The sequence below is a fragment of the Enoplosus armatus genome, chromosome 13 (genome assembly GCF_043641665.1).
Source record: "Enoplosus armatus isolate fEnoArm2 chromosome 13, fEnoArm2.hap1, whole genome shotgun sequence".
In the NCBI taxonomy this organism is placed as follows: domain Eukaryota; kingdom Metazoa; phylum Chordata; class Actinopteri; order Centrarchiformes; family Enoplosidae; genus Enoplosus; species Enoplosus armatus.
Window position 1 is genome coordinate 10104102 of NC_092192.1, and position 20652 is coordinate 10124753.

Below are 20652 nucleotides of genomic sequence, written 5' to 3' on the forward strand. Positions count from 1 at the left end.
TTCTTTTAAATTTAATTCACTCTCTGTCTTGTTCGCTCTCTCCCCGTCTCTCCTGTTATAACACCCTCTCTTTTATTCCCATTTGACCTACACCTAAACACTCTCTCTCTCTCGCTCTCTCTCTTTCTCTCTCCGAGTCTCTCCATCTCTGTCTCGCCCGTACACGTGCTGAATGCAATGAGGGATGGGATCAATGGGAGAGTTAATACAGAAGTGGGAAACTCCCCCCACCACGGCTCGCTCAGCATCACAACGAGACACACACATTCCTCCTCCAACAAAGGCGACTATACTCATTTCATAACCTCTAACCTTCACCACCACAGCCCAATCATCACCATCACCCTAACTGAGATGTCATCCGCATGTCAGCCTTGAACCTAAACCACAGTTTCAACTCTAATGCAACCTTCAATGTTTACAGATCATATATATACGTTACGTTACTGACAGCCACTTTTCTAAGCAGAGCCTACCATGGTTCTTTAGATTGACTGACCACCTCTCAATTGCTTTGAGTTCATTTAAGTGCAGTTGTGCAAACTAATTAAGCTCAATCAGTGGCGTTATGTTATATGAAGTCTATCTTGTCTGAAGCTGAAAGTACAGACGTCATCGTGTGTTTATGGGAAACTCTGACATCGATAACTTCCCACAATCTGTATCATGAAAGAAGCTACTAAGTTATCTTTTTTCCCCCTTAGTGTTCATGAGCTTTCCACCAGAACATGACGAAAAACATTTTTTAAGACAATTAAGCAAACAAACGTATAAATATGTTATATATATGGAATAAAAGGTTAAAAAAAATCTCTCCTTTATTCAACCAGGAAATGTCTTGTTGATATCTAAATCTGTTTTTAACCATGCTAGCAGATTTATGGATGGCAATGTCCGTCTGTCCGTCCACATTGAAATATTCATTCATGGTGGCCAGAGGATGAAGCCTGTGAACTTTGGTGATCTCCTGATTTTAACTTTAGTGCCACCATGAGGTGTTGTGTCAAAGGTCTTGATCCCTTTACTTTTCATCTAGTGCTACCAAATGTTCAACTTTGTAATCAGCCTCAGCTGTACTTTGTATTTAATGCTAAATGTGTAATTTCCCCCCCGGGGATCAATAAAGTATTTCTGATTCTGATTCTCATTAGCAAATGTTAGCATCCTAACAAGCTAAACTAACATCTGCTAACTAAGATGGTAAACATTACACCTGCTTAACATCAGCATGTTAGTATTGTCATTGTGAGCATGTTACAGGCACAAAGAGCTGCTAGCATGACTCTTAGTCTAGAGGAACATGGCGCATTAACAGGGACATTATGACAGTAAATATAATACAGACAACATGAAACTGTCACACACAGTAACATGTAGTAAATGGAATAAAAGTGACAAAAAACAAACACACACTCACAACCACAGACTTACAGCCATTGAGGGAGCTGAATCCCAGATTGTTCAGCGCCTCCTTGCTGCTGCAGCGGGAACTGCGTCTGCTCCCCCACTGGTCATTGTCGTGACAACCAGACCGCGCCTTCATCTCCTCCTTCAGGATCATTCTGCCAATTCCCTGTGGAGAGGGAAGGAGGGAGAAGGAAAAGAGAGTGGTAGAGAGGGGGAATTGAAGGATGGGTTAAAGGGACCGAAGAAGAAGGAGGTGGGCAAAAGGACAGATAGATGGAGCAATAAGAGTTGGTTGAGTGGGATGGATGCATGGGTTGATGGATGGTGACGAAGGAGGAGACAGGAAAAGGCGAAGGTTGTTGTGTGGACAGACAGAGTGATGAATATGAAGTGAAAGAAGGAGAGAGGAGCATCACTTTGTATCATGTCCGGTGGGTGAGGTTGGAAGGAAGCGTTTAATTAACTAGCTCATTAAATATTAACACGCACACTTAAAATATAAAAAGGGAGAAGCAGGAGAACGTCTTCCTTTCCTACCTTGTTTATATTGTGATTCCATCCGTCCTCCTCTCCTCCAGATGAAAACCTCCTCACCCTGGAGACTAGAGAGAAAGAGAGAGAGGAAATAAAAGGCGAAGATGGGAAGTAAAGAGTAAATACAGGTTTTTAAGTACTTGTGTGTGCAGAAGTGTTTGTTTCAGAAAGAGAGGAAGCAGTACCTTTTGGAGAGCCAGTATATGGGTAGTAGTTGGAGTCCGGGTGATAAATGCTGTTACAGTTGGAGGTAGAAAGGCGACTGGAGTTGACGAGGTTCTCATTGGTCTTACTCTTATTGGCTGTTGGAGAGGCAGATATGTCTGACGGAGAGACGGTCAGAAAAAGAGAAATCGTATTCTTATCAATACAAATCACATAACCTATTTTTCCAAATATTTTTAGGTTGATTTACATGCTTGAAATAACAACAAGGCGTAAAGAAGGGAAACGTCAACGGTAAAACATGCTCTGCTTTAAGAAAAAATTATCTTTGCTTGTTTGCTGTTGTTTGTTTCACTGTTCGAACCAGTGTGAGAGGTTTTGTGTCTTTTTTGTGTGTGTGCAGGAGAAACAAGACGGACAAAGTAGTGCATTTACTTACAGAGAGGGGAGGGCACAGCAGGAGGGGAGGAAGGGAGGAGGAGAGGAGACGCATCAAAAGCAAACAAGGGAACAGAGAATGGAAAGGAGGTCAGAGGGAATGTGATGGGATATGATGCACAACTTCCAGTAAGCAAGCAAAAGTTGTCGAGGGTGCGCTGCAACGACGTTGATGAAGGAAGGTAGTTAGTGATGGGAAATGTGTTTTAAACACAACAAGACATATCCCCAAAGCTGAAATATCATAGCAGCAGATTTCCTTGTGAGGATGAGAGAATGTTATAAGAAAGCAGCTTTGACAGCGCGAGAAGAGCGAGTTGGTGACATATAACATATAACAAAGGTCATATTTCAACTGATGCTGTGGAAGCATGAATGTGACTTTTAGTCAAACATACACGAAGATCCAACTGAGCAATCTTTATTATAGGATTCTGAGGTTTTATTTAAAAGTCTTTATTTAACAGGGAAAAATACACACTTTTTTCATGTTCAACATGCAGAACAGATACCAGGTCTAAGGACAAAGGGTGTTGTATGCTGTACAGATTGTAAAGCCCCCTGAGGCAAATTGTGATTTGTGATATTGGGCTATATACATAAAACTGACTTGACATACATGCATCGGGCCAAGGCAACCTCCTACACCCTGATCCTGGTAACATTTTTACATTTAAAACAGATATTAGAAGCATTAAAATGCAACACATGAAAAACATCAAACCGATAACATGGACTTTAGGCCTGCGTCAGATCATTCATACATCTGGAGCTGTTAAAATATGGTGAAATCATCCATCGGCAGTCATTTGTCTGCTACATCTGCTATTCTCAAACTCTCACTGTGTTTCCCAGTTGCCCCCTCTGGTAATATAACCAAACACCTCCTTCAGGAGCTCTGAAAAGTTTTGTTTTTGAGGTGCAGCCAGGTTTGACTATGACATTATTGTACTAAATATACAGTATATATACCTGATTAGGGTACTTTGCCTTAATATGAAAACTGCCCTATAAAGGATTCATGTCGTAAATTCAAATTCTTCCACAGAGCCCAGATCACAGATTGCCTGCTCAGACTGAAGAAAGAGAGGTTTGTCAGCACTTTGAGGCTCAGCGTAAATCATCCAGAGGTGTTTCTGAGGAACTGTAACTCTGTCGGACCTGCCATCTGAGCGCTGATGGATTACATACACACTCAGAGTATTTGGCACTGCTTCTCTCAGTTTTACTTCACCTCTTGAATCACCAACTGAAACTGTAATCTCGCCTCTGATGTGGCTACAACTACTGTAGTCCTCATCCCTATTTAGTTTAGTTTTAGCTTACAATAACCTTATCATTCCCCGGGGGATTCAACAGATAATGAGTGACGTGTGGTGAATGCCACAGTCATAATGAGGGATGCACTGATCCAACGCATCATTTTATAATGTGGATCGGTCACATCATGGTAAGTACAGTTTCCTTATGATACATACGTACTTAATTAACATTTTCGACACAGGACTTTTAACAGCATTTTACAGTGTGGTATTAGTACTTTTACCAAAGTAAAGGATCTGAATACTCCCTCCACCACTGCCTTTTACACAGCTGGAACATATCTTGCAAAAGTAAAAACCTTCTGCAGCAAAAGCAACAAAAATAACTGAAACAAATGTTATTAATAGAGTGTAGTCCAAATGGTCAAAAGCACTGTAACTAACAATGAGGCAGCCTCCTTCCTTCAATAACTAATGAGCTTTTACATCTGAGTATATTTAACCCCCAGTCCAGAATCCAAAGATATTTACTTTACAGTATAAAACAGAGAAAAGCAGTACATCCTCACATTTTGAGAAGCTGGAACCTGTGAATGGTTTTCAGTTTTTACTCAGAAAATGCTTTCACTTCCTCTGACTGCTTTCCTTTGAGCGAAGTTGGAGAGGAGGACTAACTGTCACGAGAAGCATCAGATGTTAGACAGGCCGGAACTATAATTGAGATGTAGCTCAGATCTTCTCTCTAAATGAAGAATGCATTGATGATGTACGCAACAACCAAGCAACTGAGCAAAAAGCTATAAAAAGCACAACAGTGTGAGGAATAGACTGACCTTGTCTCTTATAGATGGGGGGTTTCCTGTAGATGTTGGTTTCTTCGGAAGCTGAGAACAGAAACAACGAGAGGATAAGTGTGGAAAGCAGAGTGAACAGGGAGAGGAGGAGAGGAGAGGAGTAATCTGCATTTCCCGTCACATAAATTTAGTTGTATACATTTACAGTCTCCTTAACCGTAAAGCCGACAGCACGGGTAATAAACTGCTATGGCGGAGACAGTGCCGTGCATCCAGACGACCTGACTGACGTGCAGAGAGGCTGATTAATGCCGATTCTCAGGCTTATTACAGGAAAGAGCAGCAGATGGCACAGGAATAAAGACAAGGGAGGAGAGCAGTTGAAGGGTGGAGAGGGGGCTGGATGGAGAGGCAAAGGAAGAAGATAAAGGGGAGAAAGTTTGAAATGACAGGAGCACCTTATAGCTCCCATTCGGTGGAGTATTCTGTCCTATCACTTAGAGACATATTACAGTAAATTAAAAATAGTTTGTGGTATAACCTGCGACAAAACAACAAATAAAGCAACAAAACATTTCTTCCAAATCCTGCACAGAGCGTGCCACTAACCCAGCCAAAGTTAGAGGTTTGCCTCCCAATGGGCCATGCACGCTAAATTTGTATGCACTCCTGATACTGTGAGGCACTTTGGATAAAAGCTTCCACCAAATACATTTTTGCTCGGTGCTGAAAAGCATGAAGGGAGAGCTGTTGCGGGGCTGGCAAGGAATAACAGCTTCAGAAAAACCAAGAGAGAGACAGAGAGGGGGAACATGCAGTGAGAAGTGGACTGAAGGCAGGAGGGAAGGGAATGATGGAGGGAAACCAAATGCACAGCTTGCAGAGGAAAGTAAAGGCCTTTTAATGTGAAGGGAACAAAGACGGAGTGAAACGTCGAGGGAGGAGAGAGGCATTAACGTGATAAAATGGAGGGCTGATGGAATGTTTAAATAAAATGATCTGGTATTAGTTGTCAGATTAAAGCGCTCATATGTTATACAAGAGCTCCAGATCAGCAAGATGAATTAGACAGAGACGCCCCACTGGAGTACACTGAAAAGAGAATAACTGCTGTACATTTTTATGGATGTGAAGACCTCAATCAATTAATTACAGCAGAATATGTGTTCATTTTATTCTCTGCTTAGATGGCATGCAAAACCTGTTAGGCATCTAAAACCAGTCACAGTTACCCACAGCCCAAAGTGATGTTTATTCAATTTTTTTTTCTTTTGTGTGACAGTTCAATACCCAAATATATTCCATTTATAATAATATAAAGTGGAGAAAAGCAGCAAATCCTCCCTTTTGAGAGGCTGCAACCAGCAAACGTTTGGCTTTTGTGCTTGAAAAATTAATTTTCTGCTTAATGCTAATAAAAATGTCAAATGACCACATTCAGGTTAAAAGGAGAAAAGGTTAGGAGAGCAGCTAGTGTGGATCTGGTGTCAGGATGTGGGTCAGGGTCTCACATTTGATGATTAATGGTTGTCTATGGTGTCTAGACTCTTCAGTATAAGTAAATATTTGGAGGGTGGGTTTCGATCTGATGTGGGAAATTTGGGTTAGTAAACAGATCAGGGGTCAGTGTTACAGATGACGGCCTACCTGGCACATGGAAATGCTTGGGGGCTTGGTAGGTGGTGTTGGTGGGTGTGGCACATCGGGGCTCTGGCTGACTGTAATAGGGTGAACTCCTGCCACTCTCGCTGCCTGGAGTCAGCGCAGCCAATCACAGCGAGAGAAACCAAAGCATGAGCGACAGGATGGCCCACGTCCCCAAACAGACATACAGACAGACTAATAATCTGATGATTTACATGCCTGTGAGCGTGTGTGTGTGTGTGTGTGTCAGGGGTGCTGCTAGGTATTCTGGGGCTCCAAATGGGACACAACGCCCACATTGCACCCACTCAGAGAGCTGGTACATGTTTCCAGTGAGGGACCTTGTATACTGTGTGTGTGTGTGTGTGTGTGGTACGTGTGTCTTCGCTTGAGTGGGCTTATTACCGGGGAGATAACAATGCAGTGGGGAGCCTCCGTGGCGACTGTGTGCAGGAGAGTCAGTGAAGGCGGAGCTGGAGGAACGCCTCGTTCTCAACTCCACGCCGTCCAAGAGATCCTGAGAGAGAGAGACAGAGAGAGAGAGAGAGAGAGAGAGAGAGAGAGAGAGAGAGAGAGAGAGAGTCTTTTTTCATTTACTAAATGCAGTAAATTAGACTACACAAGGCTCCTTCCAAAACACAATGTTAATCACATCAAGAGCAGTTTAATATTCTATATTGCACGTGCTGCTACGCGTTCCCTTAGCGCACACACACATGCACACACACACAGCTACGTTCTCAGGATATTCGGTCAGTCACGTGTGACTGTTTAAACCAGTTATTAGGAAGCACTGCAACTACAAAGCAGTCATACTTTAAAGGGATAGTTTGACATTTTGGTGAATATGCTTACTCACTTTTAACTCACGTCCAGAGTTAGACTGTATGATCGACACCACTCTCTTGTCTGTATGTTACAGCACCTCAAGACTTTCTATCTTGTTTGTTTAATCCGCACAAAAAAGTGAACGTGCTGCGTGCTGGAACTATTTCTTGGCCAGGCGCAGTGACTCTTGTATTTCCCAAATTGTCAAATATTCCCTTTAAATGACCATCAGTTTTTTTCTTCCATGCAGCCATTATTAACAATTTATTTCTGCCTGCAGAGATTTAAAACTTGCAGCAGATTAGGGAACTTTTTCCCTCCTGATAACGATTCCGATACCTCAACTCAGGCTACCAGCTGATATCGAGTACCGAGGCGACAGCAGTGCTTTCTCTTTACAACATTGCACATGTGTATACTTCAGAACTCGCTGAAATCATTTGTATGTACAGTAACATGAAGCCAGGGATGTGGCGCTAAAAAGTGAGTTGGTGGTCTGCTGTGACTGAACGAATGCAACCGAAGCACTGAAATTTACAATGACAGTGAAGGAGAAACTTTATTGTTGGGTCGAGTACTTACATGAGAGTATGGAGATAAGGAGCGCAGTGACTGAATGAGAAGGAGAAAATAAACATCTAAATTATTATATTCATATATTAATACACATCATAGGCATCATAGATGAGACTCAACTTCCTTTTATCTGAATCTGAAAGACAAAATGTAACTCAGAATCGTCTAATGCACTTACTTTCATTATTGAGTGTGTGTGTGTGTGTGTGTGTGTGTGTGTGTGTGTGTGTGTGTGTGTGTGTGTGTGTGTGTGTGCACCTGTCCACAGCTGTATCGCTCCAGAGTGTCATCTGAGAGGTGTGTGTGTGCATGGTCGGCCTGATAAGGGATGATGTCGGGCCGCTGGATGTCATATATGGCTTTGACCCTGGGCAGAGCCGCCAGCTGCTTATAGTCCAAAACATCACCGTCAGCTTTAGACTGCGAGAGAGAGAGACAGACAGAGAGAGAGACGGGTGGACAGAGAGGAAATGGAAACTGAGACATTAATAGGACATTGGACAGAAATAGCAATTCAGAAAGAAAGATAGAAGAAAATTCAAAAAGGCAGAAAGACAAATGTGTGCATCCAAAAACTCACGGACACAGGCAGGAAGCAAAACAGAAAACTGATGATAAACATAAACAGACATGAGACAGAGACAGAAAAATAAGATATAGCAGACTGACAGGTTAAATTAAAATACCTGAAGGCTTGTTTAATGACAATTTAAAGACCATTTAAGACCAATCTCCTAAAAAAAAGGAATGAAAATGAAAACCGTTATGATTTTGACTGTAGACCCATAACTAAGGTTTTAAGGCGCTGCAGACACCTCAGTTATTAACAGACATACAGTGAAGCAGGACAGACAGATTAGCAGACAGACAGACAGACAGACAGACAGACAAGAAAGTCTGCTCAGAGACAGACAGGGTTGACAGAATGAGCTCTTTGTACTTCCGTCGCTGTCGGTTATATTTTGATTGACAGCTGTGACAGTGACAGCTGAGGGCGTAACCATAGCATTGTTGGCGTAACCACGGTGACGACGGTACTCACACAGATGAGCCGGTGAGGGGAGCCGAGGAGAGGAGACGAGCCTGGAGAGGAAATGGACGCCGTCTCAGAGGTGCGTCTCAGCTGGTAGGACAAATGTAAAAGTCTGAGGTCAAAGTAAAGTCAGCTCAAATACAGCAGCAACTTTTACTACATGTAATTAATTAAAGAAATAATAATAAAGACATCATCCACAACATTACACATGTCTACTTTTGACATAGGAAAAAAAACATGTTGGTTAACACTTTATTTGAAGGGGGTGTTCATGAGATTGTCACTGCAAAAACGGCAATTTACTGTATATCATCTGGCATAAACAAAGATGACACATTGTTAAGACTTGGAAATATAAATGATCAACATTTAAATTTAAGATTTTAGTTGATAAACTGGCCGTAAAGACTTTGCAGCTGGTTGTCTTATGCATTTGAGTTTTTACAGTGTAACAGCAGTATATCACGGATATAAATAAATAAAAAGATAAACTTAAATTCATTCTTATGACTGTTCCCATCATTGGGGTCATAATGTCACTTTCAACACAAAGTTGACAATGACGAGGAAATAAGATAACCAATGAGACAAAGCCTGTGATAAACATGTACATTTTCTCTTCAGTATGTTGGTGAGCTGAGCAGTGCCAACACTTGACCATAAAAAAACAAAGGCAACTTTTCATTTTCTTAATTTTAAACGTTGCATCTTCTATGTTCTGTATGCACAAAGACCGTAGGAAGGAGATGAGGAAGACAGCAGAAACACCTTCCTCCTCTGTGATGAGCCCATATTGTGTTATTTGCATTTTCATGCTGCTGTAACTCTTGATTCTGGCAGGCAGCAGGTCCTTATAAATATTCCAAATTAAATGCTTTTTTGAAACATAGAAAATCTAAGACTTTTTGAAAGGCTCTTTGGATAATTCTGACAAATAAAGCTACGAGACGACTTAAAACATTCTTCCCCCTCACTGCCATAAACTGGATTTAGTAATGTAAAATATGCAAAGCACTATATCTTACATTTAAAAGCATTTTATTAGTTAGATAAAAAAAAAAAGTATTAGACAGAGTTTGGTTTTCAAACAATACTACATTTATCCAGAGGGCAGCTTCGTTTTAGAACAATGTAGCTTGTAAACCTAGAAAGAGACATTTTAGATGAAGAGAAACACAAAGAGGACAGAAACAGAAATAGAGAGAAAGAGTTTCGCTCACCCTCAGTTTTCTCTCCAGCCGAGCTGCTTCTTTACACATGGGGTGCCAAACCTCTGAACCTGCACACACACACACACACACATGATTTTAGCTCAGTTTACTTTGTTTACTGTGTGTGGGCAGCAGCCATACAGTTTTATGGGATCCTATGAAGAGTAGATCAGCCTTTCTCAAGTGCATCAACATCAATCAACAACAATACGCACACACACACACACATACACACAGTGGAGGCAGTTTGTCTGGTCTGAGGACAGAGGATGTAAGTCTTCTTGTCTCCCCACACACAAAGAGGGAGACAGAGAGAGACAGGATTTTTAGCCTTGCTAGCGCTGTGGCTCCATGGATGACAATGTTGGTCGGTCCACCACTTTGTGTCAGACTGAAATATCTCAACAACTATTACACGGATTGCTATGAATGTTCAGACAGTGTTGGTCCCCAGAGGACGAATCCTACTGAATTTGGTGATCCCCTGACTTTTCCTCTGGTGCCACAGTGAAATCTGTCACACACATTCATGTCTCCCTCAAGATGAACTGTAATAACTTCGGTGAACCTTTCCTCTAGCACCATCATCAGGTCAAAATTTCACTTTGTCCAATAATTTGGTTTATGCCCACAAAACTAAAGACATTTTAGCAAATGTTAGCATGCTAACACGCTTAAAGCACCAGTGCACTCAATGCTGTGTCAATACACAATAAACAATAACAAAATAAAAAGTACTTGTTTAATGCATCAGGTGTACCTAAAAGCTTGATAAATAGTTTATAGCAGATATAAGTGTTAATTAATGTATTTGTCAACAACTATAGCACCCATCAGTGCAGGCTGATGTATAAACACATAATGAATGATAATATAGTTAACACAGTTGAAATAATATAAAATGTCTTCATAGGAGATCATGTACAGTCATGTACAAATTGTTGTCAAAGACTGTACATGAGTGAAACACTTAAAAAATGACCTTTTACCTGCGTACATAAACCACTTATTACATGTTTATACGCTAAACAGAACCACTGCTTTGACAATATTGTGCTTTAACAGTCATTCCAATAAGTTTTTTTGAATTGAACTTAATGATAACAAGCGAGAACAAGTGAGGTTAAAAGAAGAATAAAGGAAGAAAAGAAACTGTACTGTAGAGCAAAAGAGCAAAGAGGGAATGAATGAAGGCTATTAGATCATATTCATAACAATAAACCACTAATGTCAGGATGTTATATGCACGTGGATCTGATAATGTGATAATGACAGTAATATATCCGCTCTGAACACAAACACACACACAGTCTCCATCATTTTCTCGAGCCTTGGGGCAACGCAGGTCGGCCGAGTGGACTCAGTTAGCTGATTATGACTGTAATATACAACCACTATCAACACCGTAAATCTGACACAAGCAGACACACAGAGGCACAGAGAAGTAGACCACACACACAGACACACACACACACACACACACACACACACACACACACAGAAAAAAAAAAATCAATACTGTAGACAGAAACCATGCGTGGTGATTCAGAGCACCCCCATCCCACCCACGCTCCTCAACTCCGCTGCCGAACAGATGTATGGCCTTGGACTTGAGATCCTTTATCTCCTGGATGAGGAAAATTTAAATTGTGCTGAGAAAAGGAATTCATCAGTTCTGAGAAAATGAACTGCCTGAAATTTGTCACAATTATATAAAAAAATAATTTAAACATAACTCCTGAGTCACTCTCTGGCTTTTTGTTCAGGAATGAAGCCTCGGCTATGTTTAGACAGACTTCTATTTGTCCTGTCATATTAACTTTATGCAAAACGAGGTTAATCAGTGGACAAAACCGGACGCTTTATCTTGATATTATGGCTGATATTCAAAACAAGGGATGAAAGCAGCCAGTGAAATATAGGGAGGCAATATTGACATTTGTGCTCATACCACTGAAGCTATAAAGCAGCAGATATTGAAATGGCCGCAGGCGTTTTTGCTTTTTGCTGAATCATGCTGCCATGAGAAACAGCACACACACACACCAGGCTGAATGTTACCATTCAGATATGTACTATGATTTATTCCATTCATTTAAGCTGCTGATGTCTGTTGGTCTTCCTTTTTCAACTGAGACTTTATTGAGAGAGTAAGAAAAGAGGTAAAGGTGTGCAAGTTAGTTACTTATTTGATTTTGGCAAACAAAAACATTGTCTTTGACACCACTGATCAGTCAACCATGGACAGAAATACAACATGGCTGCTCTTGCTCTTCACTATTTAGGATTGATGCTGTCATTTTCTCAGCTTAAAATATAATATCAACAGTAGCACTGTCTCTAGACTGGAAATAAAACAAGCCTAGGCCTGAAATCATCACTTAATTTATCTATTAGTTGATCAAAAGAACATTTATAGTAATATAATTTATATTTTTAAAAATAAGCCATTATAAGACATCAGTTTGGGCTCTGGTAACTTGTAACAGGCATTTTTCATCAATTAGCGAAAACTGAATCCAACACGACCTGCTGCCTGCTGTTGTGGCAAAACACAGTGAAAGTGTTACCATTGTTTGACCTTACGAAACTAGAGGTGAAGTAACACACACTCTAATGTTTTCAGATGTTTGAACAATGTTCAATAATGAGAACAACTGAGGAGACAATAAACAAAGTAGTTGATCCATCCATCCATCCATCTATCCATTATAAGAGCCGATGTTGAGATTCACGATTAGTTCATAAAATAGTTCTCCATCCCCACCTCCAACACACACACACACCACTTTTTATTCCAGACATGCATCATGAGATTGATTGCAAGGGTGTGTGTGTGTGTGTGTTGTGTGTGTACATGTGTGTCGTAATTGAGTGTGTCTCACGAGGGTGATTGCTCAGCCCTCCTACATGTCTGAAGTCATCAAAAGGAGTGAGTGTAACCTTGGGGCAGCTCACTGGAGCTCAGCACACACACACACACACACACCTGAATTCATATGCAGACACACAAATGTGCAAACATGTACTCAAGCAGATACGCAGGTATCACAGGAAATGACGCTTGCATGAACACACACACACACACCTCCAGTACAATATGCAAATGTTTAGTTTACTGGTGGCTGTGGCAGGTGAGCAGCAGAATGTCAATGAGGTGAAACGGGAGGCGTCAACGTGTGTGGCGACCACATGTTACAGTACAGTAGCTCTACATTTAATCTGGATTCAACTTCGTCAAGCCAAATAATCTGTGTTACACACACTGTTTCTCACTACAGTGCATGGTTGTGGTGCTGTTTTAATTACTTTTTCTATTTCACCCTCATCTTAAAGAAACATGTGTGCAGTTCAGAGTTGCCGGGCTCTTTTTTACCATAACTCCTACAGTATGTTCACATGCAGCTAATTTGCATTTGCATGTCATCAAGGAAATGCTGCTCATATCTTCATATTGTATTCATCTGCAAAATGTTCACAGCCAACATTTTTGTATGTATTCAAACTAAAGTGTGGTTAAGGTATGGTTAATGATCATGATCATGGTTAATAATAAAATGACCTCACAGGATGTAAACACAGGACTCCAAATGTCTATACACCATGTGACCTTCACACCACTTTATTGCACTGGCACTCAATGCTGCCAGTTAATCTAGTTTTGCAAATTACATGTAGTTCCATATAAATATTATGGTCAACATTAAGGTGCAAAACAGCTGTTTATGAGAGTGATATGTTGACATTTGGTTGGTTAATTAAAAAAACATAAAACAAAATGCATAAAAATATGAACCTCAACCTATCAACCTATTTGAATCCATGATGGAGCTTATTAACTTTGATTAATTTAATCTAATTAGTAAAACAGAAGCTGCTGGATGATTCAATCTGAACCTCCGGCGAAGTCGGTTTCTTTCCGATTAATTCTGTCGGGGGCAGCGCAGAGTAATGGACACAGAGGAGGTGAAGGTTGAGAGGTAATTGACTCCAACCCTTTGTGTGTACAAAGAAAACATCAGCTGGGGGAAGGTGTGCGCATGTGTGTCTTCACCACTGAGTGTAGTAAAGAGTGAGGCTATATGTGAGATCAATAACTCATATAAAACGGTGCTTTGTCAAAAGCAGTCATTTATCAGGTGACTGTATCCTCCTTCCCTCTTAGTTGCCTTCTCTCTTTGTCTTACACACACACAAACACATGTACACATACGTACACACACACACACACACACACACACACACACACACACAGATGCAGAAACACTCAGGCCATCTGGATGCTTGCAGGGTACAGCTAATTCAATAGATGCTACAAGTCTATTTTTACGCCTGTCAGCTGTACAAGTGACCTCACAGTCATCCATTCACCAAAATCTATTCTATTGGTTTTACATAATATTGTAGCATTTGTCTGGATCTCCTCTCCTCTTTCCCCTCACCTGTAAGGTACATTTCCTCTCCTTCCAGGAACATCATATGACAGCGGGCACATCTGGCACAGCTGGGGTGGTAGCGCTTCCCTCCAGCCTGGAAGAGGAGACAACAAGGAAAGGAAAGGAGAGGACAGGAGAAGAAAGGAAAGGAAAGGAGAGGAGAGGAAAAGAAAGGAGAGGACAGGAGAAGAAAGGAAAGGAAAGGAGAGGAGAGGAAAAGAAAGGAGAGGACAGGAGAAGAAAGGAAAAGAAAGGAGAGGACAGGAGAAGAAAGGAAAAGAAAGGAAAGGAGAGGACAGGAAAGGAAAGGAGTGGACAGGAGAAGAAAGGAAAAGAAAGGAGAGGACAGGAGAAGAAAGGAAAAGAGAGGAGAGGACAGGAGAAGAAAGGAAAAGAGAGGAGAGGACAGGAGAAGAAAGGAAAAGAGAGGAGAGGACAGGAGAAGAAAGGAAAAGAAAAGAGAGGAGAGGGGAAGAAAGGAGAGGACAGAAAAGGAAAGAAAAGAAAAGAAAAAGGAGAGGAAAATAAAGGACAGAACAGGAAAGGAGAGGGGAGGAGGGGAAATGAAAGGAGGCAGAGAGAAGCAATAGCAGATGACACAAATGAGGAAACGAGAACAGATAAGAAATAGAGAAAAAAAAAAGAGGAATGAAGAATGTCGAGAGGCGAGATAAGAAATAGAAGAAAAGGAATGAATTAGGGTAGAGGAGATGGGAGAGTGTTGCTTTGTTAGTTTTCCAAAGCTGCTTCGTCATCAGTCAACACTTCAGTCATTTAAAGAGGGACAGCTGCGTTTTCTTCGCAGCTTTTTATAGACCCACACACACACACACACACACACACACACACACACACACACACACACACACATTCTTCAACAAGACACACAAGGACAAAAATCATGCACAGTCTCCATGTTGTTCACATCTGTCTTAAGCATACAGATGCACATTGTCACACATGGAAAAATGCACTCACCTCGAGGACCCTGCCGCTGATGTACCTGTTGCAGCTGTCACACCTGATCCCGAACTGAGTGTGGTAGTCAGTCTCACAGTAAGGTATCCCATCCCTGCCAGGGGCAAAAATGTATTTACCTCCTGGTCACACATTGTTTCTGAATACCTGAGTCAATCAACTGTGGCTGTCGTCTAGCTGATTAAAATACTGATTTGTTATTGTCAAATAAAATTTAACTGATATACAAAAGTGCTGGTCAAAAAATCCTACTTTTCCATGACAGAATAAGAGCGCTCTAAATCAGAATCAGAATCAGAATCAGAATCTAAATAGCTGTCTATTTACAAATTGGCCATCATCAGTTAGTAGCTTCAGATATGAAAGCCTACACACGAGCAACAATGTCAGTGAAGTAACTTTTCAAAACAGAGGATGTGGATCGCGGGAGAAAATCTTTGACATTTGCTCAAACGCGGTACAAACTGTACATACGGGGGATCAAGCCACTCACTTGCTGATGTACTCTCCAGTGAGCGCACAGCCACACGTTTGGCATTTAAAACAAGTGACGTGCCACTGTCTCTCCAGAGCCAGCAGAGACTGACCCTGTTTGATCTCCTCGCCACAGCCTGCACAGTCTAGAGGAGAGGAGGAGCAGGAGATGCAGCAATGAGAAAACACACAAGGCAAGATAAGAGCAACTTCAACATCTTACGCATTTATCATCCTTCCTCTCTGTCCTTGCCTCTCCGCTCTGCCAACCTCTCATCACTTCTCTCCTCCTTCCTCGTGATAGTCACACTGTCTTTACCAGATGGAGGGACCAGAACCAGGCTACAAGACTACCTGGAGCAGCAGGCCACCTTCTGTGTGTGCGTGTGTGTGTGTGTGTGTGTGTGTGTGTGTGTGGGTGTGTAGCTGCAGGGAAGGTGGCTGTGTTTTGCAGCGTTCAGCAGGTGGACAGTAAAAATCTTCTAATGTTTTTTCACCTGTAGGGGAACAAACGGCCTTGAGGTACGCTTTATTTGAAGGTACCTGCGCAGCTCTGGTGTAGCAGCTTACTTCGGTCACACTGATATCAAAGGATAATGCCGGTCATCTGCTATGTCTCTCTTATTGTCAACAAATCCCACAAAGAGACAAAAACAAACAATCTTAGTTAGAAACAAAGCCTGATTACTCCTCTGCGCCAAAAACACGTAACCTTCATTACCATGAACATGGGCACTGTAGTTTATTATATATATATACTCACTACAGCACTAAATGTGTATTATTATATTCCACGGCTGGAAATAGTCCCTAATAAATACCCTAATCACTCCTGTTTGAGTAACGTTTGCTAAAAGTGCCCAGTTTTTAAAAAATGAAACTATATATTTGTGACCAGTTTTTAAAGATCTTCAGTGGGGCTACAAAAAGAGTAGGGAAGTCGGAAAGTATTGAGAGAACGTCATGGGATTTACTGACAATAAAAAATAAACAACAACGCCAGACTTTAATGCTAAAAGCTGGAGGGCTACTTATTTCAGCAGTTTTGTTGGAGAAGGAAAATGACACCCAAGCTAGTTTAATTTGCTGATGAAGACCACCAGATGCCGTTGAGAAGCTAGTAAGTGGACCACTTTATTTTGTCACACATACTGTTCACAAGGTCAATTATGAACCTCCATGTTCTTCTAAAATAATGTTTATTCCAATGCTGACATCAAATAATAATCCATTTGAGAAAATACTACATTGTCTGAATGTGAATAAGCAGTAATTACCGTGCATTTTTATTGCTGGCAAGTAGCCATGGTAACACACATCTCACTTCATGCATCGTTTTTGGATAACCGCTTGTCATGCATTATCACCAACAAATGTCACGTTACAGTTTACAACATTTACACTAAGTATAGTGCGGTTTGCATGTGTGTGTGCACAAACTGTGTTTGTGTGTGTGTGTGTGTGTGTGTGTGTGTGTCTTACAGCTTGGTCCGTGGACCTTGACGGGCTTGTCGGTGTTCAGACTCTGTGAGCACTGCTGACACACACACTTCTTCCCACAGAAGGTCACCCTGTCTCCGATTGGGAACGGACTCCTGAGAACACACACACACACACACACACACACAGAAAAATTCAGGAAAGCTATGCAGATATGGCATCGCAGAAATTTTACTTTTTGAAACACGCAGTTAAAAAGGGTCGGTTCACCCACATCACAATCACAATAGAATGACATTTGTATTTCTCACAACACTGAAAACTAATATTTGACAAATCAACAGCAATGTTTTTACATTGGGACTATTTCATAACAGTAATGCTGATAAAAACAGCACTGGAAATCATATAAATATTTACATTGTTTCTCAAAGTCCCCACTGAAAAATGTAGAGTAAATCAATTGCTTCAGTATCCGAGAGGATATGAGATTATATTTCAGGCTTCTTCCCGAACAATGAAACAGTAGTGGAGTGTCAACCACAACATTTTCCCCATTCCCTGATATTGTGAAGTCTTATTTCTCATGGTTGGTTACACTGACACATGTATTTTAGCAGACATGACTGAAATATTAATACAAAAAGTATAAACTGAGACAAACAGTTAATGCTTTTTGGCCTGAGGGTTCAGCTGTAGCCACACAGTGTGAGGGCAGACGTGAGCACCTGCGATGCAGCCACAACTGAATCAAATTTTTATCATTGTTTACTAATCTGTATCCAGATCACAGCAGAGACTTCCTTCATTTTTACTCCTCTGGTAGAAAATAAATGATAAAGTGTTTGCTGCTTCTCGACAGTCGCCTCAGAAACACAGAAAGCTCAGCCTGAGTGCAAATACGATTCAATATTTATAGTGAGAATCCTCAATTTTGAAAGCCCAATAAGTATTTTGCGGTGATACAAATTATTATACCGTACATTACTGTGTAGGTATTTTCTCATTTATAACTGAAAATGTTCAGCTGTTAGTGGCAGTCAGAAGATTTCTAGTGTTTACGTCCTGCCAGTAAAAGACCTCAGCAGTGACAGCAGGTTCCCATCCTGTGTGTGTAACATGAGGCTAAGCTTCACATTCGGACTGTATCTATGAATCTTGACTAGGTATCTGATAACAAACCTCTTTGCTATAATACAACAACTGTGTGTGAAGTAAACAGACTTTGCTGCAGCTGGGCCACATGGAAAAAATACTCAGAACAACGACTAGAAGACCTTTTTTAAGAATATCTGTTTAGTTGCAGGAAAATCAAGTAACAAGTCAAATTGAAAAATGTCCTTCACGTTGGACATCAGGTCAACGTAACAGAAGCTCTTTTTCAACTATTTCAGAAATTGTTCTGAAACAGACTTCAGATGATCATCAGTATACTGCTCAGCTCTATATCATGTTGTGTGTCCGTCTTCTGGTTGGAGTTTTGCACTCTGCACACACTCAGAGAGCTTGTTGTGGGAGTCAAAGTGCTTTGACGAAAAGTCATTTGAGAGACACAATTTTACTGCAATATGCTGACGCAGCCATTTTCAAAACGAATAAGCTTCATTAGCAAAACTCTCACTATAAGCAAGCCGAAGCCTAATGATCCATCTCTACGTCCAACATACTGACTGATAGTTAGCCTTTTATATATTTACTGTACGGCTCAACAGTCACACTTCATTTACAGTCACTTTTATCACATTCACTGCAGCTTTGAGTCAACTGAACTGAAGCCAATATTAGATTTACATGATAGATAATAAATAAAGTGAGACCAGCCAACTACAGCAGACACTAAGCAGACCTCCCATATAAAGTGTTTAAATATGTTAACATTTATCTTGTTTGTTTATCTCATGGATGAGCTTTCTCACCAACTTCCTGCTCCACTCTGATACACTTGTACTTGTACAAATGGTACTCCAAAAACAATTATATTCATATTCAGTTTTATAGCAGGAAGCCTGCGGTACAAACTGTGGGTGGAGTTTGAAAGATGTGGTTTCTCTGATAGGCAGGGTCGAATGAAAGACGCTATCAAGTTGCACAAACGTTTTATTTTTTTATTTTCAGTAAAACACTTTGTGACAAACCTGGAGAAGGCACTCTTTCAATAAACTTAGATTTGTTACTTTTAATTAGCTGTAACAAGTTTGATTGACTGTGAACATTTCAATTAAAACATCGCCTACAGTGTCTCCAGACTCTGCAGTAGCTTTCTTGTGTGAGCTGGTCAGTGAAACCAAACACAGGAATTTACTGGCCCGCAGTACTTATACATCATTGCATTTTAATTGTTAAGGGCCACCTGTGGTGTGCAAGAAGTTGTGAACAGACTTGCAAAGTCATTATGTGAATCTCATGTGTTGCTGTTTTTGTAGTCACAAGTTACGAATGAAGCTGTGCCAGAAGGAAACACGTAGAGCTGTAAACAATGGTGTTAAAAATTTTGAATATTTGAATTGCACTACTCCTACTATTATTATTATTACCAATACTACTTTTTATAAATATACTCTATTCTAATACTTTTACTATATATCTTTGAATATATCATTCTTATCACTGACTTCACAGTGCAGAATAAAAGGATGTTTCTGAGAATGAAGAGAGAAATCGTGACTGTCAGGAAGCCCATAAACGTTGCGACTACACACACAAACACTTTCCCTCACCTGCAGACGCTGCAGACGAAGCAGTGCGGGTGGTACGTCCTCCCCAGGGCAGATACCACCTCTCCAGTGATGTACTGGTCACAGCTGTCACACTGGGTCCCGTAGAGCCGCTGGTAGTCCTCTGTACATATGTACTCGCCAGAGTGGTGGAAGAAGCCCGAGTGCACCAGATCACAGCCACACACTGCACAGACAGAGAGACAAAACTGAACCAGTGCGCTTTATTGCTCAGAAACACGAGGCAGGCTGACCAAACAGAGAGAAAACAGCACTGTGTGTAGTCACAGTGAAGCAGGCCTGATAGGAACTATTTCCTCAAGTTCTTCAGGGCAAACTATCAAGATTACCACGTAGTTTCAGTATGTATATTCCAAAAAACTGCTGCTGTAATTAAGAAACTTTAGTTGTCAGCCTGCTTTGACACAAGCACCACTGTTAACCCATTAATATAGAGGTTTTGCCTTCTAGTTTGAAGGTAGTTAATAACACACATGGTCACATTTGTGTGTGTGTGTGTGTGTGTGTGTGTGTGTGTGTGCTGGTTGAGGGGGTGGGATTGTTGCGAGTGCAATCTGTCCTTTCTGACCTCTAAAAGGGTTAATACTCTAATCTGGTTTTGAGGATTAGACCAGTAACCACCTAATCTGTTAAATTATACAGTATGTTATGTCTGTGTAAATCATGATACACACAATATATATTTTTATATGTA

At 40.9% G+C, this 20652-nt stretch overlaps 1 protein-coding gene across 1 annotated transcript in view; it reads right to left on the reverse strand.

Annotated features, from left to right (window-relative positions):
- LOC139294969 (actin-binding LIM protein 3-like) overlaps positions 1-20652 on the reverse strand; it is a 39891-nt gene that overhangs the window by 5901 nt on the left and 13338 nt on the right. Inside the window, exons 3-16 of the mRNA XM_070916996.1 lie at positions 19941-20124; positions 17266-17378; positions 15803-15929; positions 15310-15403; positions 14338-14425; positions 9905-9963; positions 8691-8771; positions 7655-7684; positions 6650-6761; positions 6248-6352; positions 4640-4690; positions 2127-2264; positions 1945-2009; positions 1432-1573 (exon numbers count right to left, since the gene is read on the reverse strand). Coding sequence (XP_070773097.1) covers positions 1432-1573; positions 1945-2009; positions 2127-2264; positions 4640-4690; positions 6248-6352; positions 6650-6761; positions 7655-7684; positions 8691-8771; positions 9905-9963; positions 14338-14425; positions 15310-15403; positions 15803-15929; positions 17266-17378; positions 19941-20124 — 1389 coding nt within the window. The remainder of the gene's footprint in view (positions 1-1431; positions 1574-1944; positions 2010-2126; positions 2265-4639; positions 4691-6247; positions 6353-6649; positions 6762-7654; positions 7685-8690; positions 8772-9904; positions 9964-14337; positions 14426-15309; positions 15404-15802; positions 15930-17265; positions 17379-19940; positions 20125-20652) is intronic.